A 13,808-nucleotide genomic window follows, 5' to 3' on the forward strand; every position below is an offset into this window, starting at 1 on the left:
AAGGCCTTCACCATATTAAAAACAAAAGGCAACACCACGAAGAAACTACTGAAATAACTGCTCTGAAGCAGAATGCATCTAAGGTGAACATAGAACTTCATGACTGTTTTAGCTTTATAACCAAAAGCAATGAAAATAGTCAATATTAAATAAATTCTTAATATCTAGAATTGAACGCGTTTACTTTTCTCCCATGATCTGGGAGTAGAAAAGACCTTGATTTTAAAGTATCTGAATTTGACAGTCTGAAATTTAACCTGTAACTCGGCTAACCCACACATAATTGCTTATCAAGAAGTCACTGTCCTTGCAATTTCCCTGTTTCATGAAGCAGGAAAATGGAAGAAAGACTATGTCTCTTTTGAAAATATTTACACAGAAAACAACTTAAGATTAAGCACTGTTACTGAAGCAATTTAAAATAAATCCTTCCTAAAAAGTCTGCTAATGCTTATCTAGCAATTTATTGTTTGGAGATACTACACTCAGTGTAATTTAAATAGCATTTGAAACATTCCAACAGGAATCACATTGCACTGAAAGAAGCAATGTGCTTCTCTTACATTTCTGTACACATCTGCCTAGAGCCTGTGCATTCAGTGCACAGGTTTACAATGCCGAGCTTCTACATGGGTACCTATCACACTACAGAATGAAGTTCTTTGGAATTAAGACAAGCACAGCACATCTTCGTCTCTATGCTGTAATGACTTAAGGCTTCTTGCTGCTCTCTTTGGTCAATGCGAGCCAAAGGAGACTCCATCCATTGTCACTCATGTTTGAGCTGGAATATGATTTCATCAGGTAGATTAAAATTTGCTGAAGCTTCAGACAGGTAGACCAGCGACACATCAGTTGCGGACTGCTCCAGGCCCTTCTGGAAGGAGGGATGCAAAAAAAGTCTTGAAAAAAAGCCATGCTGTGCTTATAAAGGAGGGACTAGCCTGCTGGTATTCCCGTAAAACTTGTCCCTCCTCAGAAGAGGCCTCTGGTTCATCTACTCCATCCGCATTTTCTTCCTGCTGAAATAAAGGATATTTGGTAAATGAGCAGCATTTAAGAAATATATATATACTGTTTGGTATCCAGTGTTAAAGTTACTCTTTCAGAATATAAAAAGCATACTTCTGTACCAAAATATCACCTCTAAACAACCACATAGCTGAAAGAGCAAACTGCATGCTACTGTTGCTGATTTACTCAGGTTGTATGTTCGAGAACACTGCGTTTAGGACAAATACCTACAGCAAGAAGCAGCAACAGACAAGATCAAAACTGTACTGTTTATACCTTTACAACCATCTTTAACATTCACTGACATGAACCAGAAAGTCAACTTGTGTAAGCAATTTAAGTCTTTCACTTCATTCAAGTAAATCATGTCACTAGGTCAGACTAAGCATTGCAAGCTGAACAGATTCTCTAACTGCAGACAATAAGACTATTACTGCAGTAAGTATGAACCCACCTCTACCTACTGCAGATACCTGCCTTTTCTCCAGTTACACAAAAATCTGATAAATCTACAAGTTCTGCTACAAAAGGTACCCTCCTCTAACCAAGATTTTGTGGCATAAACTGCCGGAGTGGTGTGTTTACGAGGAATTATCAGGACTACTACCTAAAACAGAAGTAAGTTCCCAGATGAAAGACTTTCAATTCCATTAAAAAAAAGTGTGAGGACATATTAACAGACAGAAGCTACAAAACAACATTTTAGGCTACATGTTATTTTGTAGAAAAGAGCAATAGACCATGCCAAAGGAAAAAGCAGGCTAGTAATTATTCCACCATGGAAAATAGCTTCTGAAAAAAACTGTTTTATTTTTTCCTACTACTGTAGTTAGCAAACTGAAAATAAAGCTTCACAGGATTTCATGTTCATGGTTTAGAAACAAGACAATACCTGTAAATTGTTGTTCTGATCCTGGTTTACAGCAGCTTGAGGAGGAACATTGTTTGGAAAGGGCTGAACTGGCCTTCGTCTAAATGGAAGCCATCCAACATGATGCCTAGGAAAGCCAATAGATTTATTAATACTGGTGAAACACTCTTGCAGTCTGTAAGTCTTCAAGCAGTCAGACATTACTTGAATTGTCTTGATGTAACAGGAAAGTTCAACACACTGAAATAGTCTGCCCTAACCTGTAGAGATGCTGGAGGAAATACTTTCAAAGCCTTCTCTATTACCAAAAACTATGAGGTAGAAGCAGAAAATTGAGTATTTGGTAGTGTTCAGAGTAACAGGTATAAAGCTGGATGTGATGCTACTTAACCAAGACCTTAAGCCTACTGAAATACAGCTGATACAGGTGTAAGGAAAGCTTGGAGTTTGCCTTAAATGTTAGTCACATCCCTGGGTAGCTTGTCTGCACTCACCTTAAGCAAGCTACGCAATAAACAACTTAAGACTGGCATTATCTCACAAATACATAACAGGTCATAAAGAGCTGCTTAGGAAATCAGTGTCACTGCAGTGACTGCACCTTGTAACCCAAAGTGTCAACTGTTTATTTAATAGCAATAATCATGAAGTGCAAGGGCTACTAATGAAGCAAATAACTTTCCAAATCTTATGCAGACTTTGGAGAGTGAAAGGCTGAATGTTTGAACTGTTCCACAGTATCATCTTCTAGACGTACCAACAGCAATTCAAAGGCCAGCATTACTCATTTCACTGGTAGTCAACAAATTTAAGGGGGGAGAGGGGAGAAATCTTTCCCAGACAAAAGATTCCAAATGTACCAGCTGAGGGCCTGTCACTTTTATTGACCCTATCTAAGGGATGATACAAGCTTTTCCCCTAGAAAGACTGGAAAGCAACTCAGGACACTGTATTCAGTTTAGTTTTGTCTGCTCTCCAGAAGTAACACACAGTAGAAAAGCCCATGTGGCTACACAACTTACAGATAAGGTCTAAGATTATCTTCCAGATAGACTTCATACAACTGCTTCCAAACAAGGAAGTGTTATTTACTACATTTGAACCTACATGTCTGTCTACTCTACACTATAGAGAGTTACTAGGGACTTTACTGAGCTACTTTGGTTTCAAGCAGTTCTCTACAGAAAGCCAACTATGCCAGAATAAGCTTGAGTATGTCAAAGCATAACATGCCATCCATTACTCGTTCTTCACTCAATACATGAGTAGGCTGTATTTGTATTTTTAAATGCTAAACGCTAAGTTATACCAGGATAAAAGGAGCGCTTCAACTTTTCTGCACCTACGTCATATAACACTCAAATGTAAGAAAGCTTAACACAGTACAACTTAATATTTCAATGAAATGTTTTCAAATATAATAAATATTAGTATCACACACTTACAGATACATCAGAACAGTGCCACCCATAACCAGGAGAAATTTGCTGACACTAGAGTAGAAATAGACGATGTTGACAAAGACATAAAACAACGTTGCGGAGTAGAGCCAGTCCAACCAATCTCGATTGCCACCCTCCTCCTCTTCCTCCATAAGCGGACCCCCTTGGGCATTCATTCGCAGGTTTTGGTTGGCTGCTGGGTTAACCTGTGGAGCAACATTCTGGTTTCCAGGTTGATTTTGTGCAGGAAACGGGTCTGGAAGAGGAGTCGGGGATGTCACCGGTGCCACCGGTATCTCTTGAGAACGTTGTGTACGGGATGGATCAGCAGATGCAGCAGCAGAAGCCAAGCTGAAAACCAGAAAAAAAGTACAGAATAAAGCTTGGGCAAATACTTTTACATCTGATGACGGTACTAAAAACTGCTCAATTTGTTAAAAAGTATAAAGCTAGAGTCACATTATACAGGTAAGTAAAAGACAAAGTTTAGCAACTACAGCAGGGTAGAAGATGCAAGTATTGGTTCTTCCTATGACAAGACTTGATATGACTTGAGCAAGTCAACTCATGCCAGTTTTACCTTCAGTTTTAAGAATAACTTCAGCACTTTGCAGAAAGCTTTCCAAATACCTTTAGACTGCTCAGAAAGCATTTTTACAATCCTTCACTTGACCTAAGACAACAACATACAGTCCATCTATAGCCTACTTAAAGCAGCCAGAAAAAGATGACAGATGAGGCTTATCAACAGGATTTAGTTTGCTCTGCAGATACATGCCCTCCCAGCAAAAGAGTTCAAGATCTGCAAGTTGCAGGACTCAAAGCCACTGGCCTAGACAGTGAGCCAAATAAAGTGACAGTCAGAAGTACATGCCACACGTATTTCCACACGATACAACACAAAGTACAAAAAGTGCATCCCAAAAAGTTGAGCTGCATCAAAACAGAAGAGCTGTCATAAGCTTTCTACTTCTTTATGTTGCAGTTTCTACTTTCCACTGGCAGTTTTTTGAAGAAGAAAACTTACTATTGCATGTAATATTGTCTTGCATAGATCTGCTGAAACCAGGACATCTGAAGCATGCTGTAAGTTGTGTAAGCAGAGAACCCAGGAGCCACACGTTGAAAAGGATGCCGAGTTGTTTCGGGCCTTGTTTGAAATTTAAACATAATATAGTTAAATACAGGACAAACTGGGACACTGATTTTTTTTACATGACACATGCAAACAGCTTCCACCATTTTGTGGATCTCAAACAAAATTCATATTTAAAACATTTAACAAGCATCTCTTTATCCACATGAATAAAGGAAAAATTTTCAACTAATAGAGCAGAGCATTTCTCTTTTAGCTTCTTCAGCGTCCACCAAAGCTTACAGATCCTCATTACCCTTAGCCTATATGCTATTGGCTTAACACAGAACACATGACATACAGGGCTTGCATTCAAAGGTCTTCCCAGATTGACAACATTTTAAGAACTTGACTGACATAGACAACAATCCTGTTTACCTGGTACTAGCTTCTGCTGAAGACTGGCTGTCAGAAGAGCATCTCTGTCTTTCACTATTTGAGGAAGACACAGGAGATTCTCGACTAGCTTCTGGCAACACTTTTAGCTGATCAGTTTTAACCTGAGGATAACAATGCAGTCAGCAAGGATTCAGAACACTAAGAACACCTTATGCAAAAAAGTTACACCACACTGAACATACCTTAGTTTTAGAATACTGTTATACAGTCCATACACTTTATCCTGCAGTAACCTCCTCTCTAGGTACTGTCACAGTACTAACTCCATTCACACCAGAAACTCACCAACATTTAAAGCTCCTGAAAAGTGACTTGTATACAAGAAGTGACTTGATTACACTCTTTTCACTTTCAGGATATCTAGGTCTGCATTTCCTAATTCTGTCACACAAACAGTCAGGCCCTGTCTGGTTATAAAAAAGCAATTGGAGAAACAGAGGATTCCACTCAAAAGAGCTTGACTTGTTAGCTATTAAGTGTTTATGGTTGCATACATAAACTGCTGTATAGAGATGCTAAGTCAAGAGCTGCTCTGTGCTAATATATCTGTACAATATCCAGACCAGAGACAGCCTCTATCTGGCAAACTCCAAACATAAGTAGACTAAACTCCAATTGCCTAGAATGGACAATGTAAGCGTACTTTTAAATACACCAACACACTCTTGAAACTAAAACACATCCTTAGCCATCTGGCATCTATTGCCGTTAACACCAGCAAGTATTCAGATCAAGTACTAATGCTTTTTTTTAAGGCTTGCTTTATGCTTCCAAGTCTTTAATGAGAGCAGTTAAACAGTCTTCAATTAAGTCTTCTTTCTTCCTCACACACTGACATGGGGTTAGAAGTCCTTTTTTTGCCCTAGAATGATTATCTTCTGCCCAGTCTTTCTGTCCAGAAGTGAGGCATGTGACAGGTTATATACTATTTAACAAAACTGAATTTACCAGATACAGTCTTTGCTTGGTAAAGAAATGCTGTGTTTTACAATTAGGTTGTACTATTCTCAAATGCCATTGGAATCTTTACTTATGAACAATAAATCAATTTGTATTGAACTCATTCAAAATAATTTTCATATCTCTAATCAATAAAACTACCACCAGAAGCAATACACCTGCAAGAAAAACCTACAGCATCAGTGATATTTAAAATAGCCATTACTTTCCATTCTTCAAATGGTCATAAACTCAAGATACAGTGATATGTTGAGTCAGGATGACTACCTTTGCATTGGTTTCTCGTGCAGTCACAGGAGTCTTGAGGTTGTACACCAGATGAAGAGCATGCAATTCTTCCTGCTAAAACATAAGTAGGGGCACGTTAAAAAGCAATTGTTTCACCTTGCTTGACATATTAGCACAGCACAGAAGAATTTATACCTTTGGCAGAAACTCTCTCAGACAGTGATGATCAAGCAGTAGTTTCCCAGAATAAATCAGTCTTTGGTCCTCTTCAGGCTTGGGAGAAGACAGAGTTATGGTAGTTACTTACTCTGGCAAGTGCCTGCAAACATTAGGCATTTGCATTATGCGTAACACTGATTAATATAAATTGTGGCCAAATGGACAGACACATGCAACTGTAAAGTACCCTGCACATCAAGTTGCATGAGGGATTGTGCACACCCAAGAATTTGGCTAGCATGACTAGAACAGTTGATTACTGAAGTGCAAAATTCCTTGAGAACTAAACCAGCAGGAGGATAAAAAGCATTCCTTTAGCAAAGGACTTGCTACATACCAGCTCTTTTACAGTTCTGACAGAAGCCTTTGTGCTCCTTGTAAAGAGACATTGGCAGTACTGTCTAATCCAAGCAGCACTGAAGGTGCTATCAACTAAACCTGCTAGACCCCCTGAGATGAACCTGAGCAGCTGTTTACCTAAAGTCTTCCTACTGCTGCAAAACAGTCAGTGAGAACATCTTGCTTCCAGGCAATCACCTTCCCATAGGGAAAGTAAATCTTAACAGGGCTTATTAGAACCTTCATACATGCTAGTAAGGCACCTCTCAAGGGGCCGCTATAAAGTTCACACATGTGATGCAATACAGTTAGAACCTAGATCAGCATCCAGAAGCTGGATGAGGCAGCTCGCTTCCGCTGAACTGAGTCACCGAGAGGCAAAAAGCACATATCCCCCAGTGAGAACATTCTGTAGGCAAGCCTCTGCCAGCTGCCCATCAGGTGAGACAGAGAACAGCACTACATGCTTGCTGAGCTCTCACAATGCCAACCCACTGGATCTCGACTCAACTCAGATGCCTGCATTTAAAATCGCAAAGAGCTCTGCAAAGCCCATTACACAGCCATGAACATACTGAACAGCCATCTTCACAGGTTCTTGATTTACAGGGCAAGAATCAGCTTTCAAATGCTGTTCCTAATAAATCTAAAAGGTGCCTCAGTCCACTGCCTATATCCAAGATGTTTCACATCATTTCATAGATACTGTTCAACAACAAACCTTGTAGATACACAATTTTCACATAAGCAGTAATATTTATTAACCTTGCCTGCAGCCCAGATCAAGCTTTCCCACCAAGAGCAGAAAGGTTTCCAACCACATGCTGTAAACACCTCTCAAGTACGTCCAGTGCCCTATCAGGACAAGTTAATATTTAACAGCGGTTACACAAGAAACTGAATTAACTCCTAAAATAACTCCCAGCACAGCTTGAACAAGTTTCACATCTATATTTATCAGTAAACAACGGGTAACTGATGCAATGCGGTGCACGACCCTCCTCCCCCAGATCACTTGCAAAAGCAGGTGCTGGAAACGCTCCCCTCTATTTTTATTTGTTTATTTATTTATTTTTGCAGTCTGCCTAAGGATTTGCATCACTTGGCCGAACCGCCGCCGGGGACTCGCCGTCATCCCACCGCGGCGGCTCCCGCCGGGCTGGAGGTAGCGTCCGCAGCCGCCACGGACTCGCCCGCGGCGACCCGTTTGGGGGGCGCGGCGGGAAGCGCCGTTAAACCGGAGGCGGGAGAAGGACGAGAGGGAGAACTCACCGGCGCGTCGGGTAGCAGGCGGCGCAGCTCGGCCTTGAGGCGGCGCACGGTCCAGGCGGGCTCGGCGCGGAGCCGCAGGTCGCGGTGCCGCTGCGTGGGGCTCTTGACGAGCAGCGCCAAGGGCCCCTCCATGACAGGCGCCCTCCCACCGGCCCAGACCGCAGAGCGGCGGCCCCCGGCGGGGCCTTTATAGCGCCTCGGGTCACGGCCCGGCCCGCCGCGCCTCGCCCCTCGGCCCGGCCGCGCTGGCTGGAGCTGATTGGCTGCGGCGGGAGAAGAGGTTGCCACGTGGGCCAATGGGAAGCAGAGCCGTGTGGAGCGCGGCGGGAGGGCGGGGGCAGGGAGCAGCGGGCAGGGCGCGTGATTGGGCGGCGCCCGGGGTGGGGGGTCTGCGGGACGTTGACGGGGCGCAAGGGTCGCCTAGGGGTTACCATGGCGACGGGGCCTTGGCCTGGGCCGCGTGCGCAGCGAGCGACTCGGCGGCCGTTGCGCGGGGGCGGCGGAGCTCGGCGGCGCCTCCCTGCTGGACCGGGACGGAGGGGAGACACGAGCCCCCTCCCTCCGCTCCTGCCTAGTGTCGGCCTGGCGCGTTTAACGCAGCCGCTGCGGGACCCCCTCGGGCCGGGCCTTCCGTAGCTGCCGAGCCCAGCAGGCCCTGGCTCGCGGCGGGGGGGGGGGGGGGGGAGCCTGGGCACGGCCTGCATTTTGGGGAGCCTCCGGCGCCGCTGCCCCCCGGGGGGGGGGCATGGTGGAGGTGACCTTACGCAGCCGTGCCGCTTGCCGAGAGACCGGAGGGCAGCCGGACCCCCAAGGGTCAGTGGGCCTATGTGAGGCAGCCTGCCCTCCTCTGGCCCCCAAGCAGCAGGAATATTTGGTCATACTCCGCTGCAGCACGTCTTCTGGCACGCTGATCCCAGGTCCTGCCTCTTCGCGCTAGAAACACGGTTATCCGCGCCTTGCTGCCACTCACCTGAAAGCCTGACTGTAATAACACAGGCTCCACTGTTACCTTGTGATCTTTTCTTTCCTGAAAAGCAGAAAGAGGCTCTGTGGGAGAGGTTATTTAGCGAGCTTAGAGATTATTTAGTGAGCTCTCTTTGCTCTGTTCTTTGCCACCTGCTCAGAGCAAATCTCTGTAATACCTTGGCTGTGGCTGTAAGGCCAATTTAAAGGATTCCTGAGTTCAGTCTTTGCTTTCCCCCCCTTCTGTAAAGCAGCAACACAGCCCTCTGGCAGGCCTACAGTGTGCTGAATCTACAGGCTGATTCAAGCAAAACGTCACCTTTTTTGATGCTGTTATTTCACTAGATCTACAAAACTACCTAAATAATTTTGTTCCTGAAACTGAGGAGGCATAACAGCTTCTGCACGGGTCCAAAATAAGTGTGCAACGGTGTGCAGGCTGTTGACAAAGTATGAGAATTCATTAGGCTATCACAAAAAAAATACTCTCATCTTGCAGAACTGCGGCTTCAGCGTTCTCTTTCAGATACTCGTCTTCCGTTAAGACATGATCCAGCAACAGAAAAAACAGTGGTAATGATACTAATGCACCAGGAGAGGGTTTTTTGTATACTTTTAAAAAATGAAGTAAGAATGTGAGAAGTCAACACAGATACACCACCAGTTGTATGTGTCTGCACCACATGTTTACTCTCCTCATTTTGTTAGCTGCTTAGTACTCTTTGGCAGCCGTACCTGTTGCCCAAAGGCACAGATAGATAATTTTGCAGCCAACAGCTGATTTTGCAACCAGAAAAGACACTCAGCCACTGGGGCTCATCATCTCTCAGCTTCCTGAGGAAGATCTGTGCCCACAGGGCATTACTGTCTTGGGAAATGACAGGTAAAATCAGAATGAAATGAACTGAGTTTAAGTCCAGTCTGATAAACCTGCCAGAGTACAACCGCACACCTTTCAAGGGTGAAGAAAGCAGGCGAGTCCATTCCTGTATGGCATCCTTCCCCACAAAGAGTACTGCTAGAACAAGAATAGCTTAAGAGCTTTGCTCATTTACTCTGTCCTCATCTATCCTTGAGTTGGACTCAGCACTAAACAGGAGGGGTTTCATTCCCCAATCCGAACCACTAAGTCAGCTCTGTAATCACAAAGACAAGGAGAGATGACCTAAGACTGTCTGAGCTATCTGGTGCTCTCACTGTGCCAGCAGGGACCATGATCTGTGTCCCTCAGCTCCTGTTGGCAGTGGAAGAGGGAAAACCAAATGAAATGTCAAAGGGCATCCTTGCAAATGTCCCCCCTTAAGGACAGGATGCCTTGTTTGCTGCTTGCTTGGTTGCAACCTTCATTCAGAGTACCCAGAGGGCTCCCAGGAGTGGCAGGGACAAGGCCGTGGAGAGATTAGTATCGCATTAGGCTCTCAGGCTTTGCTTGCGTGGTCTGCTGGGACTCCCTGTGCCTGGCTTTCAGCCAGCTGCTAGCCCAGGGACGCGTGAGCAGCTGTAGCCACAGCACCATTTCTGCCTCAGGGTTCAGCTCCCACACATCCCTGTTAACGAACAAGAGGAGCAGAGCTCACCTGAGCAGCACACAGCAGAGCTCGTTCTCCTGCCCTAGCTGTTGCTGGAAAACCACCCACTAGCAAGCACCTGCTGGGCAAGCTGGGAGGGAGGATAGACCTCCTGGGACCCAAACTTTGGGTTGGGGGGGTCCTTCAGATACACCATCTGCATGCCAGACCTGCCTGTTTCAATGTGGCTGCTACTTATTGCAGCATATCAGGACACATGGCACAATAAAAGATTCATGGGATAAAAGTCTGCTCTCTAATGGCTGGTAGAGGCTAGCTACAGGGACCATGCGCTGTGGTCAGAAGTACAGAGAAGAGGGCGAAATGTATGGTTCTTATTCCAAAGCACTCTCATGTATGGTCTGCAGGTATCTAACCTGCGTGGTGGGGAAACCTTCCTTTCTGTAGCAACTCCTTTTCAGTTGGCCCCAAAGGCCACCTCTTGTCTCCCCTTCCTTCTCAAACCAGCTCCGCATGGCTGAATCCCAGTTGAGCTGCAAGTCCACTCTGCCTCCAAACCCCAGGCACGACAGAGAGGCTAGGAACAGAGACAAGATGGAGATCCCGCAACTCAAGAAGCGGAGCAGCACATAAGGAAGCAGCTGGAGCCCTATGTGATGCTCAGGGGACCACAGGCAGCTCATCCTCAGTCTCTCTAAAACACACTGCACTCACAAGCATCAGACTGAGCTGCACAGCATCCATCCTTTCCATGCTGCCAGCTCCCCAGGAAAAATGGCAGTTATTTTGGGCCTCACTGAAAACATGCAAGGCCAACTGGAAGAGGGGCTGTAGAGACAGAATTGCCTTCTTCGCAAGTTTTTGAGATCCCAGTGGACAAACTCCAAGCAAGCTTATGACTCTGCTTTGAGCAGGGAGGTGGACTAGTGACCTCCGAGGTGCCTTCCAACCTGAACGTTTCTGTGGTTCCAGTTACTGAACTTCAACATTTCTCCACCGAGTTAGTAGGGAGTGCTGAGCCCCTTAGAAAGGCAGACCTTCACTGTCTTCAGGCCCTCGCTATCTTCACCTGAAGCATCCGTGAACTAACAGCTCTAAAATGAGAGCGCACACCTGGACTTTCGGTGGCACGTGCTCCAGTCCCAAGGGCTGGCTCAGAGTTCTCGAAACCGAGGCAAAACAAATATCTCCCCTGATACTCTCTGCTTAACTTAGGTTTTGTTCCGTAGCAACACACTCGCAGACCCTACTCCAAACACAAAGTGTAGACTAGCATGTGATCAACACCGTGCTTTGAACAATTAACTCTCATTTGCCAAAACAGTAGATGAAGGGCTCCAAGCTTATTTTGCCACCAGTGTCTGTGTAAACATTAACCCCTGTGTAAATCAGAATTATCTCACCGACCTGAATGCAATTACTGTGTGAAAAAAAGCTCAGGATTAAACCTGGGGCTGGGGTGGGAATTGCCAACTAGTTTATAGCAGTGTTTGGAGTTAGACTAATTTTCACTACATAATAATCTCATTCCAGTGACCTGGAACAACAGGAGCAGCCGGTGGAGAATTGTACTATACGCAAAGAAATGTCCTGTAGCCTCAGAGGCTGGCATGCGATCGCTGCAACACCTCTCTGCCCGGCATGCGATCGCTGCAGCACCTCTCTGCCCAGGTGCAGTGACGCAGGGGAAGGGAGCGTGCCAAGAGACACAATCTGGCTTCTGTGGACCCACCGCTTTGGTGATCCCGGGATCTGATGCAATCTGGAGCTGTCCGAAGGTTGCTCTGAAGAACTGGATAGGCCAAAGATTAGGAGATGGCATGAGTCAAACACGTCTGGCTGATTCTCAGGATTTACTTCAGTATATTTATTCAGGAAGAAGAGTTGTGTTTGTTTGGTATCTCCCTGAATAAAACATTCCATAATGCTGTTGTAATAGTTGCTTTGACTGGGGCGGCTCTGCATCGTTTTTCTTTGAGCCGTGAATAAGATTCTAGTCTTGGGAAGACTTTCTGTGTGCTGGGGTTTTTGATTTGCAAGCAGGCAGGGAGCTCGCAGCGTGCTGTGCATCCTGACTGGCACCACACCTGGGAAGAGCTGTGCCCACCTGGGCAGCGGATGGGATTTGGGGAGAAAGGGTCACCTGCGTATCTCTTTGAGTATTTCTGGGCATAAATAGAATGACATCTACTCGGGACGTATCCTGAGTGCTTCACCCACAGAAATAACTGGCAGCACCCCAGGAAATCTGCTCTAGCACAAACAACATGGCCAGGGCAGTCTGACACTGGGAGAGGCACAGCAAACGTTGAACATTTTGCCATATATCCGGTGACCTCTGAAAAGTTGCATTACAAATATCCCTCCTTTTTTTTTAGGCTTTTCCACCACTCAGTAAGTCGAGGCATTTGTGTCTGTAAACAGTCTAGTGAACTGTGTGCTAGCCTTCCCAGACCTGCATTGCTCCAAGGGGGTAAAAAAATAAATAAAAAATAAAACTTTCCTGCAAGACTTGGGGGGGGGATCAGAAAGAATCTGTAACCAGTAAGCTGAAAATAAACAGCACTGCAGCCTGTCGCACGCTGTGCTGAACGCTCTCCCTGAATAGCATGAGTGTAGCACGTTGCAACCCAGACCTGCAAGGGATGCTCTCATTTCCCGACGCAGTTGCATGCTCTTTGGGGGCTTCTGCCCCAACTACAGCCACATGGCCCAGCCAGTTTGCTGCTGCCCGTCGCTAGCAATACACCTCAGGCTTTAGAGCAACTGTACCAAGCTTCGGGACATGCCAAGCCTCGGCCTTGAACTTATTTAAGCTTGATTTTAGGTTTATCTGCAGAAATCATTTAAGAAACTTTTGCTGCGCCTGCAGCTTGCTCTTGGGTCAGATGCCCGTAAACTACCAAACCCGCATCATCACGGAGTAACTCACCCCCCAGATCACTAGGAGGGGGAGGGAAAAAGCGTGACCCATCAGCAAGCACCGGGCTGGCACGGATTCAGACACCCCTGGCTTAACGCCGGGCTGAGAGGGGAGCGCCGCTCTCCGCAGCGCCCCTGCGCTCCTCTCGGCCGAGCACTGCGGATGCTGCTGGCTCGCGGCGACCGCGGGCGAGACCCCCGCCCCGCGCGGCCCCCCCCCCCGCCCCGCGCGCCCCCCCCCCGCTCCGCGCGCCCTCCCCCGCCCCGCGCGCCGCCGCCCCCCGCCCCGCGCGCCGCCGGCCGCACCGCCCCGTTACCAGGGCGACGTTGTCGGCAACCTCCAGCCCGGCGGCGCGGCGCGCCGGCCCCGCCCCCCGGCCCCGCCTCCCGGCCCCGCCTCGGCCAATGGCGCGGCGGCGCCGGGCCGGGCCGCCGCTGACGTCATGGCCGGTGAAAATCCCCCGTGGCCGCGGCGCGGCGGCGGCGGCGGGAGCGGCGGCGGCGCGGCGGGGCCC

The 13,808-nt window shown here is 46.8% G+C and overlaps 1 protein-coding gene across 3 annotated transcripts; it reads right to left on the reverse strand.

Annotated features, from left to right (window-relative positions):
• Nucleotides 1-445: 445 nt before the first annotated feature.
• Nucleotides 446-8,105, reverse strand: HERPUD1 (homocysteine inducible ER protein with ubiquitin like domain 1). Of its 3 annotated transcripts, none has more exons than XM_062586263.1 (8): nucleotides 7,880-8,105; nucleotides 6,245-6,322; nucleotides 6,089-6,163; nucleotides 4,841-4,962; nucleotides 4,355-4,477; nucleotides 3,331-3,678; nucleotides 1,907-2,012; nucleotides 446-1,019 (listed from the first exon to the last, which is right to left on the reverse strand). In XM_062586263.1, exons 1-8 carry the CDS (start codon nucleotides 8,009-8,011, stop codon nucleotides 852-854), a joined length of 1,152 nt encoding a protein of 383 aa, XP_062442247.1. In that variant the 5' UTR covers nucleotides 8,012-8,105; the 3' UTR covers nucleotides 446-851. The 3 variants fall into 3 exon arrangements, with proteins under 3 accessions (XP_062442247.1, XP_062442246.1, XP_062442248.1); XM_062586262.1 differs by having other exon boundaries at nucleotides 446-1,022; XM_062586264.1 differs by lacking the exon at nucleotides 6,245-6,322 and having other exon boundaries at nucleotides 446-1,022.
• Nucleotides 8,106-13,808: the final 5,703 nt, after the last annotated feature.

The sequence above is a fragment of the Rhea pennata genome, chromosome 13, assembly GCF_028389875.1.
Source record: "Rhea pennata isolate bPtePen1 chromosome 13, bPtePen1.pri, whole genome shotgun sequence".
In the NCBI taxonomy this organism is placed as follows: domain Eukaryota; kingdom Metazoa; phylum Chordata; class Aves; order Rheiformes; family Rheidae; genus Rhea; species Rhea pennata.